This window comes from Olea europaea, unplaced genomic scaffold (genome assembly GCF_002742605.1).
Source record: "Olea europaea var. sylvestris unplaced genomic scaffold, O_europaea_v1 scaffold393, whole genome shotgun sequence".
Lineage (NCBI taxonomy): Eukaryota > Viridiplantae > Streptophyta > Magnoliopsida > Lamiales > Oleaceae > Olea > Olea europaea.
In genome coordinates this window covers 550385-568084 of record NW_019258828.1, presented here as the reverse complement: position 1 = coordinate 568084, position 17700 = coordinate 550385, and the positions used below count along the sequence as shown (strand labels likewise).

At 33.0% G+C, this 17700-nt stretch overlaps 1 protein-coding gene across 2 annotated transcripts; it reads left to right on the top strand.

Annotated features, from left to right (window-relative positions):
• The first annotated feature begins 1344 nt into the window (after window positions 1–1344).
• Window positions 1345–17241, top strand: LOC111387184 (serine/threonine-protein phosphatase 2A 65 kDa regulatory subunit A beta isoform-like). Of its 2 annotated transcripts, none has more exons than XM_023011723.1 (13): window positions 1345–1522; window positions 2059–2482; window positions 3017–3263; window positions 5237–5349; window positions 9657–9736; window positions 10689–10830; window positions 11128–11208; window positions 13139–13243; window positions 13456–13638; window positions 14638–14730; window positions 16290–16429; window positions 16507–16573; window positions 16879–17241. In XM_023011723.1, exons 2-13 carry the CDS (start codon window positions 2090–2092, stop codon window positions 16996–16998), a joined length of 1764 nt encoding a protein of 587 aa, XP_022867491.1. In that variant the 5' UTR covers window positions 1345–1522; window positions 2059–2089; the 3' UTR covers window positions 16999–17241. The 2 variants fall into 2 exon arrangements, with proteins under 2 accessions (XP_022867491.1, XP_022867492.1); XM_023011724.1 differs by having other exon boundaries at window positions 1345–1473; window positions 16879–17210.
• The last annotated feature ends 459 nt before the right edge of the window (window positions 17242–17700 follow it).

The following is a 17700-nucleotide window of genomic DNA, read 5'->3' as shown; positions in this document are numbered from 1 at the left end:
TATGATTTTATACATTTTACCTAATTTATTACTTTACGTTTTAGTCATTTCCTTTTTCACATTTGCTAAGGGACTTAGACGAGATGCGGGTACTAAGTTTGATACTCATGTAGTCGATCTGCTGGAGTTCGAATAATTCTGTGAAATCATTATCATCTCTGCCATATTTGGTATAACTGTACCTCTTGTTAACATATCTTGTGATGTTTGTTTATACACTTGACTCTTATTTTTTGTTGTTTTTTGTCCATCTTCCTTGTATATCAATTAAATACACTCTTTGTTTTCCAGATACTTAATTAACGCACGCATCTCTCGTAAATCCTTAATATTTAACATACTACATTACTTTTAAAAAAATGACAACTCATGCATTGTATGTGTATAAAACTAGTAACAATAAAAAAAAAAAAAATTAGTACTGGTAGAAAAAAGATAAGAAAAGGCTATTTTAATTAATATTTTTCTTTTCTTACTAATTGCCTAATTCGGCTCGAAACTCTTATTGGTTAATTTTTTGGTAGGCCGATTCACTTCAAAAATATTTCTTAAAAGTAATTTTATCTAAAGATTATATGAAACTGATTTTTGTAAAAAATGTATGCGTAAAAGCAGGAAAATCATGAGGAAACAATTTTTTTGGGAACAGTGTTTAATTAAAAATTGTAAAAAATAAAATTCTAAAAATTAAAAAGTAAAAAGTAAAATTTCTAGAAAAATTAAAATAATAAAAAAGTAAAAATAGTTCAATCTCTTAATGACTATTTATGTAAAAATTCTAAAAAAAATATTTAAATGAAAATAGATAAAAATATTTTTGAGTCCACGCCATTGATTTTTATTTTTATTTCCTATATTTTAGACTCATTATTTATTTTTATTGACTTTTGTGGAAAGAAAAAATATTGTAAAATTAACTAACTTTAAAAATGTATATTACTTAATAATATATTAAAATAAAATTATTTTATTTTTACTATATAATCAAATTTTATGAATTAAAAGGTTATGAAATAATACCTCAAAATTTCAAATTAAACATAATTTCTAGTTTTCTATTTTAAGAAATAAATTTTAAAAATGACAAACCAAACATATTTTTTTGAAATTTACTTCAAAATCGAAGACTAAGCCCATATTTGCCAACTATTAGTTTTCGAGGGAATATGAAATGCAGAATAATGATATTTTTGGATAATTTGTGATTAAAAAATAGGAATAATTAAAAATGAATTAAAAAAAAAGAGCTTTTGTTTACAATAAAATATTTATTTTTTTCATATAAATTTTAATTTTTTTTCTAATTTTTAACCATACATTCAAATATTCAAAAACTCGTTTAACAAGAAAAATGATTAAACAGAGGCTAACTAGGTCGAGCATCTGAAACGCAGGTTCAAACAGGAAAGTTCGTACATCCCTCTGTGTCACTCATTCGCACGCGACCTTCAAATCTGAGGATCATTTGCCTCGGGTAAATCTCTGCTCTCTCCCTACACTACACACTATCCACGCAATATATGTAAGTATATGCGAATTTAAACTTTTTTTTTTATTTTTTTATTTTTGGGTTGTGGTTGAGATCTCAGGTTTTTCCAACGGGGTGGCAATATTCTTTGCTTTATTTTGTTTTCCACTTAAGAAATTTAGAAATTCCACTTATGCAGATGATGCATTAAATTTTTTTTTTTTTCATTTATTTTCGCAGGTCTAAGCTCTTTCTGGAAATTCATATTAATTTTTGTTAGATGGGTTATATTCATAATGGTTTTGAGGATTTTGGAATACGATTATTAAAAGCTTTTTGCAATACCAGTATATTGTGTTTCTAAAACATATTCTGTAACTTCATTAGCGTGTTTAAGATTTTCGGCTCTGAAATTCTTACTACTTTCTCCTTTAAATAGTTCCCCGTCTCGTTACGATTTTCAAGATGTTGGATTTTATTATTATTATTATTATTATTATTATTATTATTATTAATTTTTCATTTTATGAATGAAATTTGGTCTTTTCTATGGTTTCATGTTCCTGACCCATTTACATTTTCCATTGAAGCTCAATTGCTGCTCAACAAATTTGAGACACAATGTCTATGGTGGATGAGCCCTTGTATCCAATAGCAGTACTTATAGATGAGCTAAAGAATGATGATGTGCAACTGCGGTTGAACTCTATACGTAAGTTATCCACCATTTCACGCGCACTAGGGGAGGACAGGACCCGGAAAGAGTTGATCCCATTTTTAAGTGAGAACAATGATGATGATGACGAGGTTCTGCTTGCGATGGCCGAAGAACTGGGTGTGTTTATTCCTTACGTTGGAGGGGTGGAGCATGCTCATGTGTTGCTCCCACCTCTGGAAAACCTTTGCACCGTTGAGGAGACTTGTGTGAGGGACAAATCTGTGGAGTCATTGTGTAGAATTGGACTACAGATGAGGGAAAATGATTTGGTTGATTGGTTTATCCCTCTTGTCAAGGTTAGATAAATAACCCATGTTTTGTCAACATTCATGGTGCTGTTTCTGCAACTTTATCTCTGTTAGGTGTCAAATTGGAAGCTGCTGGTACATTTTGGGGTTGATGACAAATTGTTATATCATCATGTGATGTATGCTAGACTTCTGGTTTGCTATTTTTCTTCTTTGCCGAGACCTGGCAATATGTTCACATTTAGGTCTGAAGTATAAGAAGCAAATAACTGGAACACTCATTGTCCTCTAGATATTGCCTCAAATAGGGAACATGCAACTCTTAAGATGCCTTTTCGGATCAAACGCATAGGGCTGAGAGAAGGAAACTGAAGGAGTTGTTCTGCTTTTGGCATAGCATGTTACTCCAGGGGTGGCTAGTAGTATTAGCTTTGTATCTTTGTTACATTAGTATGTGTATTGCTTTATCAAGTTTTATGTTTAACTTCTTTGATGAAGTATCCAGTATTGCCAATTATGGCATTTCTGTTTTCATTTTTGTTTATCTTCCATGCTTGGACATGGTGTTATTTCTGCTTACAGAGGCTGGCAGCTGGTGAGTGGTTTACAGCTCGAGTTTCTGCTTGTGGACTGTTTCATGTTGCTTACCCCAGTGCCCCAGATGTGTTAAAGACAGAACTAAGGTCAATATACAGCCAACTGTGCCAAGATGATATGCCAATGGTGAGAAGGGCTGCTGCAACTAACTTGGGGAAATTTGCTGCTACTGTTGAAGCTTCTCATCTCAAGACTGATATCATGTCGATGTTTGAGGATCTTACTCAGGATGGTAATTAATTTCTTAGTTACTGCTTGCATGATTTTTTAGTTACAGTAGACGAAAATATTGTCCTCTGAGCAATTGGAGATGTTTCTAAGCTACATGTACATGGGTTTACTTTAGAAAACCTATCTAGAAGTTGTATATGAGGAGAGGGAAAACTTCTCCCTAACGAAGTTTAGTTAACATGGTTCAATGAATTGCTTATACATTTGACATTTGATCCAAGAGGAATTGGAAACATGAATATTGTAGATTAGACACTAATATGTAAATTTATTCCAGAGAAGTTAGTGATGCCCTTATAATGAGCCTTGTCAAATCTAGCAATGAATGAACATGAAAAAGGATTCATGTATCCTTCCTCAACTTCAATATTGCCCAAGGTGCTTCGTATTAGGCATTCATTAAATTCTTTGAAGCTTCTGCTTTAAGTGCCCTTTGTTTAGGGTTAAAGCTTAACTTATGCAAGGGACACACCTCAGGACATAAGTTTCAAGCTGTCTTGGACATGCACTCTATAGTCCTGGCCTTTCTAGTCTTCATTTTATCAACCGCAGCTTTTTGGGCTGATTTCATGGTTCATCATCATCTTATTGAGTTGTTCAAACACAATCCAATCCCAAAGGTAAAAAGAAAGATTTTGTTGACTAGAGAATAGTACAGTTGAAGTTCTTGCCCTTGAAAGAAACAAATAACTTGGAAAAGCTAATTTTAGTTATCAGCGAACAGCAGGATTTAAACTCACACATGTTAGATTCATCCTGTCTGCTCAACCCCTCTACTCCCACAAGTGATACCCCAAGTGAATTAGCAACTTTTTAGTGGTGGACAGCTGGTGTCAAGAAACATGTAACTTCGCTCTTCTCTTTCTTACATTTTTCTTGTTTTTCTTGTTTTTGTGTTTTTGTTTTCTCCTCTCTTGAAACTAAATTTTATAGTCAGTAGTTTCACTTGTTTTATAGTTATAATTCTAGTTTTTGATTATATTACTTGTTTGTTAATCTAGTATTTTCTACCTTGTTAATCATTTTATGTGTTTAATTAAAAATTGGATTTTATTTTTATTTTTTGAAATTTTTTATGGATTCTTCATATGATTTATGTTTATTAGGGATATAATTTTCCATTTTTAGAATTTTAAAAATTATTTTAGTGCTTCTGTTGAGGCATAAACTTCAAAGTGCCTAGATGCTTTTGCCTCACCTCACAGGGGTACAGTGCATTGATACAGAATTTAGCATGTTTAGAAGTGGGCTTCTAGCATATTTTATCAAGAATACATGATAGATATGAGGTGGACACGCCAAGGGAATATGGAAGACATCTAGGATAGGAAGCACTCTACTTTTGGGTTCAAAATGTACTTTTAGTTATAGAGAAATTTTAGGAGAAATTTTTGTAGATTTTGATTAAAAGAAAACTAAAAGAGGATAACATTTAATTGGATCATGAAAAGAAATTTTAAAGAGAGTAATTCCCCAAGATCTGTGGCACCTTGGTTGTTTAGCTACTTATAATGTGCGCTGATAAACTATATCAGCTTTAGTTTCTTCTTTTCTCAAGCAAAACAATTCAAAAACTCCATATTTATTTTATTTTATCATTATAAACATGTTTAAATCTTGGATTAAGATTTTCAGTTATCAGCTACAGAGAATTTTGAGTGACATGCTCGAAAACATAAATATTTTATTCAACATGCCTGCTTAGTGTAAATGCTTGGCTAGTGTGTTCATCTTAATATTTGTATCGTTGTGTTTAACATTTTATTAGATGATCTAGGATTTGGACTATAGATGAGATTGACCCCTGAATCATACATTATTTAAAGCCTATTAAGATGGATCGATATTGTGGAGAGAACGGAGGTTCTCCTCTCGCACCAAATTTTGTATATATATATATATATATGTGAGTAGTGATGAAATACAAAGGTTGGTTGCTGAGCTAATATGCACTTCGTTAATGCCACTTTTCAGATCAAGATTCTGTTCGCTTACTCGCTGTTGAGGGTTGTGCTGCTCTTGGCAAGTTATTGGAGCCTCAAGATTGTGTTGCACACATTCTCCCTGTAATTGTCAATTTTTCGCAGGTACCCTTCGAACCAGAATAAATTTTGCATTGTAGTAATTCTAATAGTTGGACCTGCTTTCAGAGATTATCATTGTAGCCAGTTTTAAAGAATGGGTAGTTCCTTTAAGAGGTTTTGTGTTGTCTAGGTATTTGAGCGGATAATTTGTTAATACACATCATCCTTCCTTGTATATGCATTCTGTTATTATCATTTTTTTTTTTGTCAAAATAATGACTTATCTATCTTTGATAAATTCGTATTAGGAAATATTCCCACGAAAAAAGAGAAGAGTTCCATTGCATATGAAAACTGAAAGGAAATTAACAATGGAAGCTGAATTTCTTTACCCTTTTTTTGTGATATCATTTTCAATAATAGAACTGACATTAGTGTATATCTTTGTTACTTGAACGGTGGGCATGATAAACATATTAGAACCTGCTTATTTAATTGTACTTGTAGAAGTTTGCATTTTGTATGAGTAGCATCAATGTTTTGATAAGTGCTTGAATGCCTCGTGTGAGATTTCACTCTATGGCTGAAAGCTATGCCTTTGCTCCTTGTCTTACAGAGCTGTGTAAGCCTCAAGGTTAGCCTCAGGGCAACGTGATGTGTGCTTGTTTGTCTTTTCCTTGCTGTGCTATTTATATGATCTAGACTTTTTGGGTTGGTATTTTAAATAGCTTAAGGCATTTTAAGGGTTTTTTTATTTTTTATTTTATTTTTAAGCACAAGTTAACATAAACTAGCAAAACAAGAGAAAACCCAAGGAACCTACAATTGCCATTCCCATTGCAACGTTTTGAGAACCGATCACAAAAGACATTTGTCTCGTAACTTCACTCTTTTCTATCTTTTGTAGTTTTCATGTTGATGTCCTGTGTATGTTTTCCTCCTCCTCATTATTTATTTATTTTTTTAATGTACTTTTACAAGGAAGTTATTAGTTATGGGGAAGGGAAAGGGGAAGGCACCATTGCTAATGGGTGATAAGGAAAAAGAATGTGAAGAAACTGATAATCATGAGTTGGGAAGTATTGACATGTAGCCGGTGTTGATGTCTCGATGTCCGGCATGTGTCGAACATTGATAGCCGCTGATGCTTGTCGAAGGTGCTTTGCGACATTTTGGAGACGAAGAAATGCAGACAGTTGGAAGAAAACATAGTTGAAAGAAAATAGACGGCTGGAAGAAAGTGACGGCTATCTGTGAGGCAGAAAAGAAGAAACGAAGTGAGGAAGGAAAGAGGAAATGAAGTGATGGTTGAACTAAACCTTATTGAAATGTAATTTGAAATTCAAATTGTTAGGCCCAAAACATTAAATGCTCTGTAAAATATATTTTCCAAGTATGTACTTGATATACTATTTTTACACTTCACCCTTTAACAAAGCAAAACGTAGATTTTTATGTGGATCAAATTTTGTTACCATTTAATCTACCATTTTACCTAAACAAAATAATAATAATAATAATAATAATAATAAATAATAAATAAAATAAACTTACAAAGGAGGTAAAAAATTTAAAATATATTTAATTTTTTATATATGATGTTATAAGTATAAAAATTATTACTTTAAGACGTAAATTAAAAAAAATAACACTTTAATCAACGTGTTGACGATGTATCATGTTGGAAGTTTTTCATAAAATCATGTGTCAGCATGTTAGTGTCAATGCTTCTTAGATCATGAAGATGCTGGGCTAAGAAGCACCCAGACGTGAGTGTTCAACACGATAAGTGTCGGACATATCGATATGATTTTTTGAAAATTTTTTGACACGACTTAAATACTACGAGGAAGAAAGGATTTGACTTCTTTTGTAAGTTTAATTTCTTATTGGGTTAAAATGGGAAATAAATTAATCCACAAAAAAAATTTCATGTTGCTTTGTTAAATGATAAAATTGCAAAAAAAAAGTAAATTAAATATATATTAAACAAAGAAAATTTACAGAACATTTAATGTTATTAGGTCCAACAATTTGAATTGAAAATTTCATTGGTTTACTTCTATAGACTCCATCGTCTCTTCATTTCTTTTCTTATTTTTAGTCACGTCTCTTTATTTTTTCTTCATCATCTGCATTTCTTTTTCATAGTCACCGTCTGCATTTCTTTTAGCCATTTGTTTTTCTTAATGTTTTTTTCCGATCATTAACCATGAGGGGTAGCTCAGTGGTCAACCCTGGGTTTGCTTCTCAATGATCACTAGTTCAACTCCCACTGAGGTGATTATCTAGCTGTAAGTTTCAGGGTCTTGTGGGATTAGTTGAGGTACGCGTAAACTGACCTGGACACTCACCGTCATAAAAAAATATTTTTTTCCGGCCATCTACACTTTTTCGTCTTTGACACGTAGCAAGGACCTCAAACACGCTTGGGCGATGTGTCGGAGATGTGCTGGTCATCGATACGTGTTGAATGCCTATATGTTGACGTCAAGAGTGTGTCCCAGATGTTGGGGGAATCAAATTTGCTGATGATTCTCAAAGAAATCCAACTTTTTGACCTTTTCTAGTTCTAGCAGTGGATAGCAATAAGAGAATCAAATATGCCGATGATTCTGATAAGGATAAAAACTTTGGCTTTTTTCGAACTCTAGTGGTAGTTTACAAATGGGAAATTAAATGTCGATTCTCATAAAGATCCAGACTTGGGCTTTGTTCTAAATCTAAAAGTAGATTATAATTTTTTGTTATGTGATTACTAATTTAACGATTATTATTTGTTGCTTATTTATCAACTTTATGTTTGTTTGCCAGTTAGCTTTTTTTCTTTGTTAATTTGTTTACTATGGATTGGTAATATAGTTTTTGGTTTACTTGAGCATATTTTCGTAATTTTTATATTTTGATTTATTTATAGCTTTATATTGTATTTAGACTTAGGCCTCAAATTGCCTCAAAGCTTTTGCCTGACCTCACAGGGTAAAATGCTGTGAGGACTCTAAAGGAATAGTAGAAAATAATCATTGCAATAGGATTTAGTCTATGTTTGGTTCATGTTGATAAATTGTTTATAAGCACTCAAAGCTAGTTTTTATTCTCACATCTTGTAGAACCCACATGTACATCCCACTTATCCACAACTCATTTCTATTTATTCATAGTTTAAATCATTTATGAACACTTCTCAAACATGCTTTTGGATATGCTGTTGGACTAATTCAAGGTGAAGTAATTGATGGTTTCTAAAGAAGTGTTTCCTAGCATGGAACGAATGCATTATGGAAAGCTTTTGGTGTTCACTCTTTGTTGGCTGCGATGTAAGCTACTCTTTACAGGCAGTACAACCAGCTCCCCTTTGTAGACTACAGATCTCAAAAGAATACCCCCTATCTAAGTGAAGTACATATGCAGTTGACCCTTAGGAATACCTAACAAACAAATGTTTTAAAGGAAAAAATATCCTGGCTCCCCTGCTGAGGCTGGCAAAAATAATCATTGCCTTCTGGGTAAATTTACCTGGGGCATACATCTGTAGGGGTATAATTAACTGTGTTAATTTTTTTGTCCTCAAAATTTGGTGTTTCCCTATTATGACATCTTGCTCTTAAAATTATTTAGTTGTAGACTAATATATTGCTCCTAATAACATCAGAAAAAAAAAACTTATTCAATGGAAAATCATTGTTGAACACATAATAAGATCAACTTGCCATTTTACCTACATTTTGGATATCTTTTTATTAGTCTAGATTATTCAATTATTCCCTTTTTTTAGTTAGTTTAGAAGTGCCAAAAAAATGTACAATCTCATTCTCTTTATGCCTTGCCATGGAAGGGGTGAAATGCTTCTTAATATTTTTACCTTTAAAACACTGGAAATCTTAAACCTTCCTGATAAGATCTCTACTTTAGAATCCCTTCTGTTATGTTCTCTTTGCTTGCTCTGGTGTTAAGCAAATTTTAAATTTTCGAGTTGATTTCAGAGATTGTCAATTACATCAAGTGCCAACTTAATGATGATTCATGAAATATATGTACTTTCTGCAATGTTCATTTAGATTTCCTGGCGTGATGGGTCTTTTTGGCTATTATGACAATGGAGTGACTATTCTGCTCTTAAATTTTGAAACACTTATAACCTTTTGAAAGGGGAGATAGCAAGGGAGCAATAATATTTAGCCCATGTTTGGTATTGATTTAAATCAAATTTTAATCTAAATCATAGTCAAACAATTAATATTAACCACATTTCATGGGTCCCACAATTTTTCAACCACATATTTCAAAATTTTTTATCAAAATCTACTAAAAATCTAATTTTAATTCCCACCAAACAAGGGCTTAACGTGGTCTGTATGGTTATATCTCAGGACAAGTCTTGGAGGGTTCGCTACATGGTTGCAAACCAGTTGTATGAGCTTTGTGAAGCTGCAGGACCTGAATCTACTAGGTAACTTTTTATATCTGGCTTCGATTTTGCTCTGCCTTATATGCTGGTTAGACATATGTCCGATGGCTAGAATTATATGCCGTCTGCCTAACAGTCTATGATATTAAAATCTAATCTTTTGTCCCTCACTTCTTTGTTCTATTTATATTATCTCATGAAATGTGGACAGGAACTTGAAATGTGATAATGGCATGGTTTAGCCTAGTTAACACGAAATGTCAAAATATTAAAGGTTTACACCCGGAGGCACTGAATTGACAAATGGGTATCTGCATATATTTGATTGTTGTATAATGTATTGGTGCTGTTTATAGTATTCCGTCATTTGGATATGTTTATTTACCCACAATTTATCGCCATGTGAATATGTTTGCCTGCAACTTGCTGATATTTGAATAATTGAACACACGATTTGCCAATATTTGACTTAGTGTACTAAAAATTCTTAATTATTATTGTGAAGCTGAAGTGCCTATGCAAGTTAATGCTAGTACTTGTATCCTTTTATTGTTATCTTCATTGTGTTCCTTTTAAATGTGATATTAAGGATGGATGTTCACCTGATCATCTCGAATCTTAATTTTTTAATTTTGTTATATATATAGTTAATTTTGTTATATATAAAGTTCTATATAGGTGTCTAACAGATTCCTGAAATATTAAAAATCTTTTATATATGGACATTGTCATCAGAATATTGAACGTGTCCAATAGTGGTCAGAGGTTCAGCGTTCAACTTGTTTGACATAAACATGTAGTCTTCTTGGGACTGTCCATGCTATCTAGTCTTAAGCCTGGCATCTAGTGAATATCGTTATAAATTAACTATATGTATGATTATTTTAGGTTCAAGGATGAATATTAACGATAACTTACTCTTTTATTTTCCTTTTTTTATCTCATGGTGGAAGTTATCATCATAGATGATTTGTGATAATAATATGTTTTGAAGGATGGATTTGGTTCCTGCTTATGTACGTCTACTTCGAGATAATGAAGCTGAAGTACGCATAGCTGCTGCTGGGAAAGTCACCAAATTCTGTCGGATTCTGAATCCTGAACTTGCTATTCAGCATATTCTTCCCTGTGTGAAGGTATGAAATCTATGTCACATGGACTTCGTACTGGTGTTGAATTGTTTGTCCAGGGTCAGATTTTTCAAAAATCTACTGTTATATCATAAATTCAAGGATGCATATGCCATACGCTTCGTAGTATTTGGCGTCTAAAATGGGTATTTGATCCTGGATACAATGCTCCAGGAAATATAGATGCATATGAAATAGAGTTTCGCAGAACAAAGTTTATTTTACCTGTTGGTGAACAATATATTTTTCAAATGATGTGCTCTTTCCTTTCACTATCTTATTATCAGAGGTAACATCTTGTAGGAATTGTCATCGGATTCTTCGCAACATGTCAGGTCTGCTTTGGCTTCTGTTATAATGGGAATGGCTCCGGTGTTAGGAAAGGTAAGAATGATTTCCTTGGAGTATGCTGTTAAGTTGGCTACTTGGCATAGTTATTTGATACATGAATGCTTATCTCTGATAGTAAATCATGTACTTCAAGAGAATTGAACTAACGTAGGGAATAATGCAAAATTTGACTAGCCAGATGATATTCATTGCCATTTACTGCAGTAACATTTTTTTTCTTGCACAAGGTATATAACTTGAGGAGAAATGAGAAGATCTAGTCATGTGGTTAGAACCCCCTGCATCAATGATCCTGGTTTAGAATAATAGTCTAAAAAAGGCTCAAGCCTTTAGAAATATATCCGATTGCACTTGGAACCTATGATGATTTAAAAAAAAAAAAAAAAAATACCGAGAAGGCACCACCAACACTAATTAAATGCTTTAAAATTCTTCATTTATACACTAAAACGTTTAATTTTATTCTTATTATTAACTTTTCTTGCTGAAATCATTTAAATAAGAATACCTAATAGTTATATTATAATAATTTTGAGTTAAATCTATATAATACTATCGATAAAGAAAGAAATAAGATTATGATAGAGTGTCCGGTGAGTGTTGATAGCCGACACGACACGACACGCTTTGGACATGAACATGTCCTCCTAGTTGAAGTGTCCTTGCTACACAATTTGGAACAAGTGACAATAAGGTTTTCCATTTGATTGAGTGATGCACTTGCACAAACCTAACAAAATAGCGGTTGGAGGTGTGCGAAAACTTGAACAGCGTTGATGAAAGCCTAGATCAAATGGGTATTACACCCAGAAAATCATGAACGGCTATGATACCACAAAATGCAATCTGGTTTTATTGATACTTATTATTCAAATTATGCATGAATATATACATAGTTGTTAGTTTTTTTTCTCAGAAACTTGTGTGTTCTGTTTAGACATAATTCTAGGAACACTTACCGCTTCTAATATTCTACAAAATTTCTATGGGTACAAGTCTAGAGTCAGTGATAGCCTACATATTTACGTAATTACTGCCGAATATATAGAAAAAGATTTTAAGAGAAAGAAATTTACAAGATTAGGGAATTATTATGACAAAATTTCAACGTTTTTCATATATATTTATAAGAATTATTTCATGCGCCTATATTGTGGTTGTGGAACTACCTGTTGTCAGCTTTTGTTTGGGAGCCATTTTTGCTCCCAAAATGCATATATTAATCATCAAGTGGGCCACTGTATGGCACACTCGATACTAGTGTTTGATATTTATGGCATTTTTCCTTTATTACCCATGTTTTGTTATTTGTGCCTTTTTTTTTTTTTTTAAATTTGACATCTTGCCATCCGGTTTGAATATTCAAAGGGCAAATGTGGAACTTTAAATTCAAAAGCCTAATCTTGTGCTTCTAGTTGTCAGATATGTGTCAGATATAATGTTATAAAATAAATTGCAAGGGTTATTTTTCTTCTAAAAATGAGGAAAACATGGCTCCCAAACTTGTGCTGAGTCACATTTTACCTGTCTCTTGATGTGCACACTTGGTATCTAAGGAAACAGAAGTTATATTCGCTCTCAAACTAATAGTAAATGTTACTTGAATGCAAGGAAAAAAAGAAGAGAACTTATCATGGATGTCTCCGCGTGTCCGTGTTAATGCATCTTAGCTGGAGATGAGGTTTGGGGGTGGGTGGTGAGTGGGGATTTGCTGTGATCCATTGCTGTTCCATCTCTATTTTGAAAAGTTGTGTTGGACTCCTCTCTTTCCTGAGAGGAGGAGAATTCTTAACTTCTTTTCATCTTAAATGGCAATTGAAATTTGTTATGGAAATATGTGAATTTTTTTCTCCCCAGCTTCACCATCATTGCTCTATTGTGGTTTTTTCTCATCTACAATTTGTTGGTGGGACTGTCATGATTGCTGTGGGTTTTTAAACATTTAGTTCTATGGTTGATGCAGGATGCTACAATTGATCAACTTCTTCCAATATTTCTTTCCCTTCTGAAGGATGAATTTCCTGATGTACGCCTCAATATTATTAGCAAACTGGATCAAGTCAATCAGGTTTGTGGTGTTTTGAGATGTGGACCTAGTTCCAATCAACTGTTTTTTGCTCAATTACTTTGTCAACCTATTTTTACTTGGTTCCCCATATTGATTTTTTTTCGATCTGTGGCTTATGCAACTCCTTTTTTAATTGGTCTTTCTTTACTTTGTTCCTATGGATTCAAGATGATTATTCTTAGTGTTGAATTTAAAACTTCTTAATCTTGCAGGTTATTGGAATTGATTTGCTATCCCAATCTTTATTACCAGCTATAGTTGAGCTAGCAGAGGATAGGCATTGGAGGGTTCGCCTTGCAATAATAGAGTATATACCTTTATTGGCCAGTCAGTTGGGTGTGGGATTTTTTGACGATAAGCTTGGTGCCCTTTGCATGCAGTGGCTACAGGACAAGGTTGGTGTCTCTCTCAAGATCATCTACCAAGTTGGAATGTAGAGTTCTACAAAATAAGATACAGAACCATCTGCTGTTGGTCATGTTTTCACCTTGCAGTTATTTAGGGCGTGTTTGATAGGCCTTTTTTTCCATGGAACTTGGAAATGAAATTCCATTTTCCATGTTTTTGAGAGTTTGATTTGCCAAATTTTCCAAGTAATTGGTTTTCTAGCTTTGCCCTCGTGTGACCGGCTTTTCCTTGGTTTTGAGGAATTCACTTTCTCATGGGGTTGGTGGAAATTAATTTTCCATGCAACTTTTTAATTAATTAATTAATTTATTATTATTATTTTTTGCAATGAAAACAAGTTCTAAGAACAATTGTAAAAGAGGATATCCCTTAAATTGACAATTTTCATGTAAAATAAAGCCAAACGATTACCAAAATATAGATATTTTTGGATCTTTTAATTTAATTGAATTTAATTAATTAATTTATTTTTTAGCAATGGAAACAAATTCTAGGAACAATTGTAGAAGTGAATATCTCTTAAATTGACAATTTCTATGAAAAACAAAGTCAAACGAACATCAAAAGACACTTTTATTTCAACATGTTTCAGGTGAAAAATTATACCAATCAAAAACTATTAATTGACAATTCTACATAAAACAATTTTAGGCAAATCAATTTCCTGAAATTCATTTTCTTTTCATCCAAATTCCATCTTTGCAATCAAACGGACCCTTAGATTATCTTTAAAACCTGCTTCCTTGCACCAAAAATGGAAAATATTTGATGGCAGCTATCTGTTACCATTTGAAATATGTCTATCTGCGACATCTTTTTCTTTTCCATTTCATACATAGCTTTGATTTTATGTGGTGAATGAACAAATATCTTTCTTCCCTACACCTTCTCTTATTTATTACCCTTTGTCATCTGTTAATGCAAATTGAGGGGAAAAGGCATTCAAATGGAGAACTCTTGTGCCTAACATTCGGGTATCAATGCAGGTTTACTCTATTCGAGATGCTGCTGCTAATAATTTGAAACGTCTTGCTGAAGAATTTGGTCCAGAGTGGGCAATGCAGCATATAGTTCCTCAGGTTTGTGGATGACGTTATTAGAAAATGCTTCCCATTTTATTGTGTTTGCGTGTTTGGATTGGAAATACTAATCCTTTCAAATAACTTATTGCTGATATATCTGCCCATATCTTTTTCCTGTTAAATGCAGTCAAAGATGTTTTGCATATTATAGTTTTCAGCTTAGCCCTTGTTTGAGTCCCATTCTGGGAAAAAAAAAAAATAATAATAATAATAAATAATAAATAATAAAAATTGAATAGTGTATTGATAGAAAATGTGTGGTTAAAAAATAAAGAAAAATTTTGGATTTGCGTGTAATAATATTTTAATAAAGAATGTGTGTTTGATATGGGGTCAAATCACTGTTGAAGAATATGTTTTGATGAAAATAATGGGGCTCAAACAAGGGCTTAGTTGATTTAGGTCAAATGTTGGAACACCTTACCAGTGAATCAAGAGAAAGAAGTTGTTATTTACAGGATACAGAAAGGTTATAAGTTGGTGATGGTAACTTTTGTTGTGGGGAAAAATTTGTTGTTACATGGTTCAAGATTGTTGTTTGGGATTTAAGACATTTCCTTTAGAGCCGAAGACTTGTAAGGGTCTTACAGTAAATTTGTGTTTTTCAGTTGAAAGACCTGCATTAGCAAAGCTTTGGGTAAAATAGCACTTGGGTTGATTATTGTGCTTAAAAAGTTTTGATTCTTTTTGAAATAGAGAACTATACTCTATAAAAGGAAGATTAATTATTCAAATAGGATCCTGATTTGTTTTGTACCCTTGTGTGTATATTGTATGTAAAACAGTAATTGCAATGGAAATTGAATGAATTACAGAACAATGTCAGGCATTCAAGAGGCTTGGTTCTCTCACTAAACCCACATTCTTCTCAATGCCTCTGACCAGCTACCCCACCCCCCTTATATTCACAATTTAAACCCTACAAAATTTATTTTACTCAATCCCCAAATTACCCCCAAAGCTCAAATAGCATAGTTGGGCATATCAAATTCATATAAATTAAGTGGGAAATGTCCCGAATAAATCCAATGAGTAACTAATAATCCTGTTATGCTGGAAAAATTCATTAGCATGCGCTTTTCTGACAAACCGTAGAGTTTATGATTTCATCAACTAAGCCAATTGTCACCAGTTCGCATCCCCTCAGGGCCACTGAGATGAGTGTTCGATTGTAAATTTCAGGGCCTCGTAAGATTAGTTGAGGTGCATGTATGTTGGCTCGGACACCCACGTTCATAAAAAAAATATATATATATATAAGAATAAATGATATCATCAACTAAAAAGGTTGTCAACCGATTTGTAATTACAATTGAAACCCTCGAAAAAAGTGAGTAAAAATGAAAGGAGAAAAATTAAGTAAATTAGAAGAACAGTGGAAGAAGGATTCAGCGTATAGTTTTAAAATTTGTTGCAGGTTATTGGGAATTGAGGTACTGATGATTCTGTTTGTTGAGATATATTACACTGGTATGATATAGCCATATTGAGACATCCATTTTTATATTATTCTGGCTCTTTAAAAACAATGAAATACAGAGAGATTTTCTGTGCAGGTTTTAGATATGATAAAAAATCCACATTATTTGTACCGGATGACTGTTCTAAGTGCAATCTCGTTACTTGCCCCAGTCATGGGTCCTGAGATAACATGTTCTCAGCTGTTACCTGTGATCGTTACAGCATCAAAAGACAGGTAGTTATATTTTCTGGTACTTCATTGGTTTTATGTTTGGTTTTATTTATAATTCATGTCATTCTGTCATTTAACAGAGTGCCCAACATTAAATTTAATGTGGCCAAGGTGTTGCAGTCCCTCGTTCCCATCGTCGATCGACCGGTGCGTTTAGTTTCTGCATCTCAGTACTTTTATTTGGCACATTAATGCAATGTAGTTCCAGTTCCTCATATGCTTCTCGTTATTGAAATTTAACTTGTAAACTGGTCCCTATGAGTTGGGATCTGCAATCTTGAACTTGCTGCCCCCTCCATCCAATATATTTTCGACGCTTCTTGGCAAATGGGAAGACGCCAGAGTGTAATGTCCCGAGGTGTCATAAAATGTGTTGGGGGTCTAAATTTATTCCCTGGAATCTATTTTTCTCTGCTTTTTTCAACTCTCTGAAGATTCTTCTTGCTCTGAAGGTTGTGGAGACAGCCATCCGACCCTGTTTGGTAGAGCTTGCCGAGGACCCTGATGTTGATGTTCGTTTTTTTGCCAATCAAGCACTTCAGTCAATTGATAATGTCATGATGTCAAGCTAGACGAGTTCCTTCTCTGGAAATTTTATTGCTGAAGTTTTTTTTTGGATGTCCTTTTTATTTAGTTCTTCAACTATTTTTAGCAGTGTGCGGCTCTAATGCAGACGACGGTTTGTTTGCTTCTGAAGCATTTTACTTGTAAAATGGTTGCATGTTTATGGAAACGCTAATCTTTAAGGAAAAGGGCAAGATTTGCTTCTTGGCCTTAAAAATGATGTGAATGTGGTATTCCTGGCATGTGTTAAACGAGTTCCTATTTTTATTATTGTTATAAATAAAATAAATTTCTAAGCATAAGTTAAGCAATCAGTTTTTACTGTGGAAGATTAAGAAGTTATGGATAATGTTATTTGCAGTCGTTTACTATCGCAGTTGTCCTACATAGCATTCATGTGACGATTAGTAATTTGTTACATAAAATAATATAAAATTATCACATTAATGTATCAAATCATTAATTGTCACATGTATGACACGTAAGACGATTATGGCAGTAAACGATTGCAAACAGCAAGTTATTTATGTACTTGTAAGTGAAACTTTAAAGCAATAAAGACTGCTGCAATGTTTTCAAGAGAAGATTTGAGGATAGAAGATAACGTATATACCACACAAAAGTTAATAGGTGAATAATGTGATTGGATATTGCATAATGTGGATGCTTTTTGTTATCAATGAATTTGACAAATAATTATAATTTTTTAA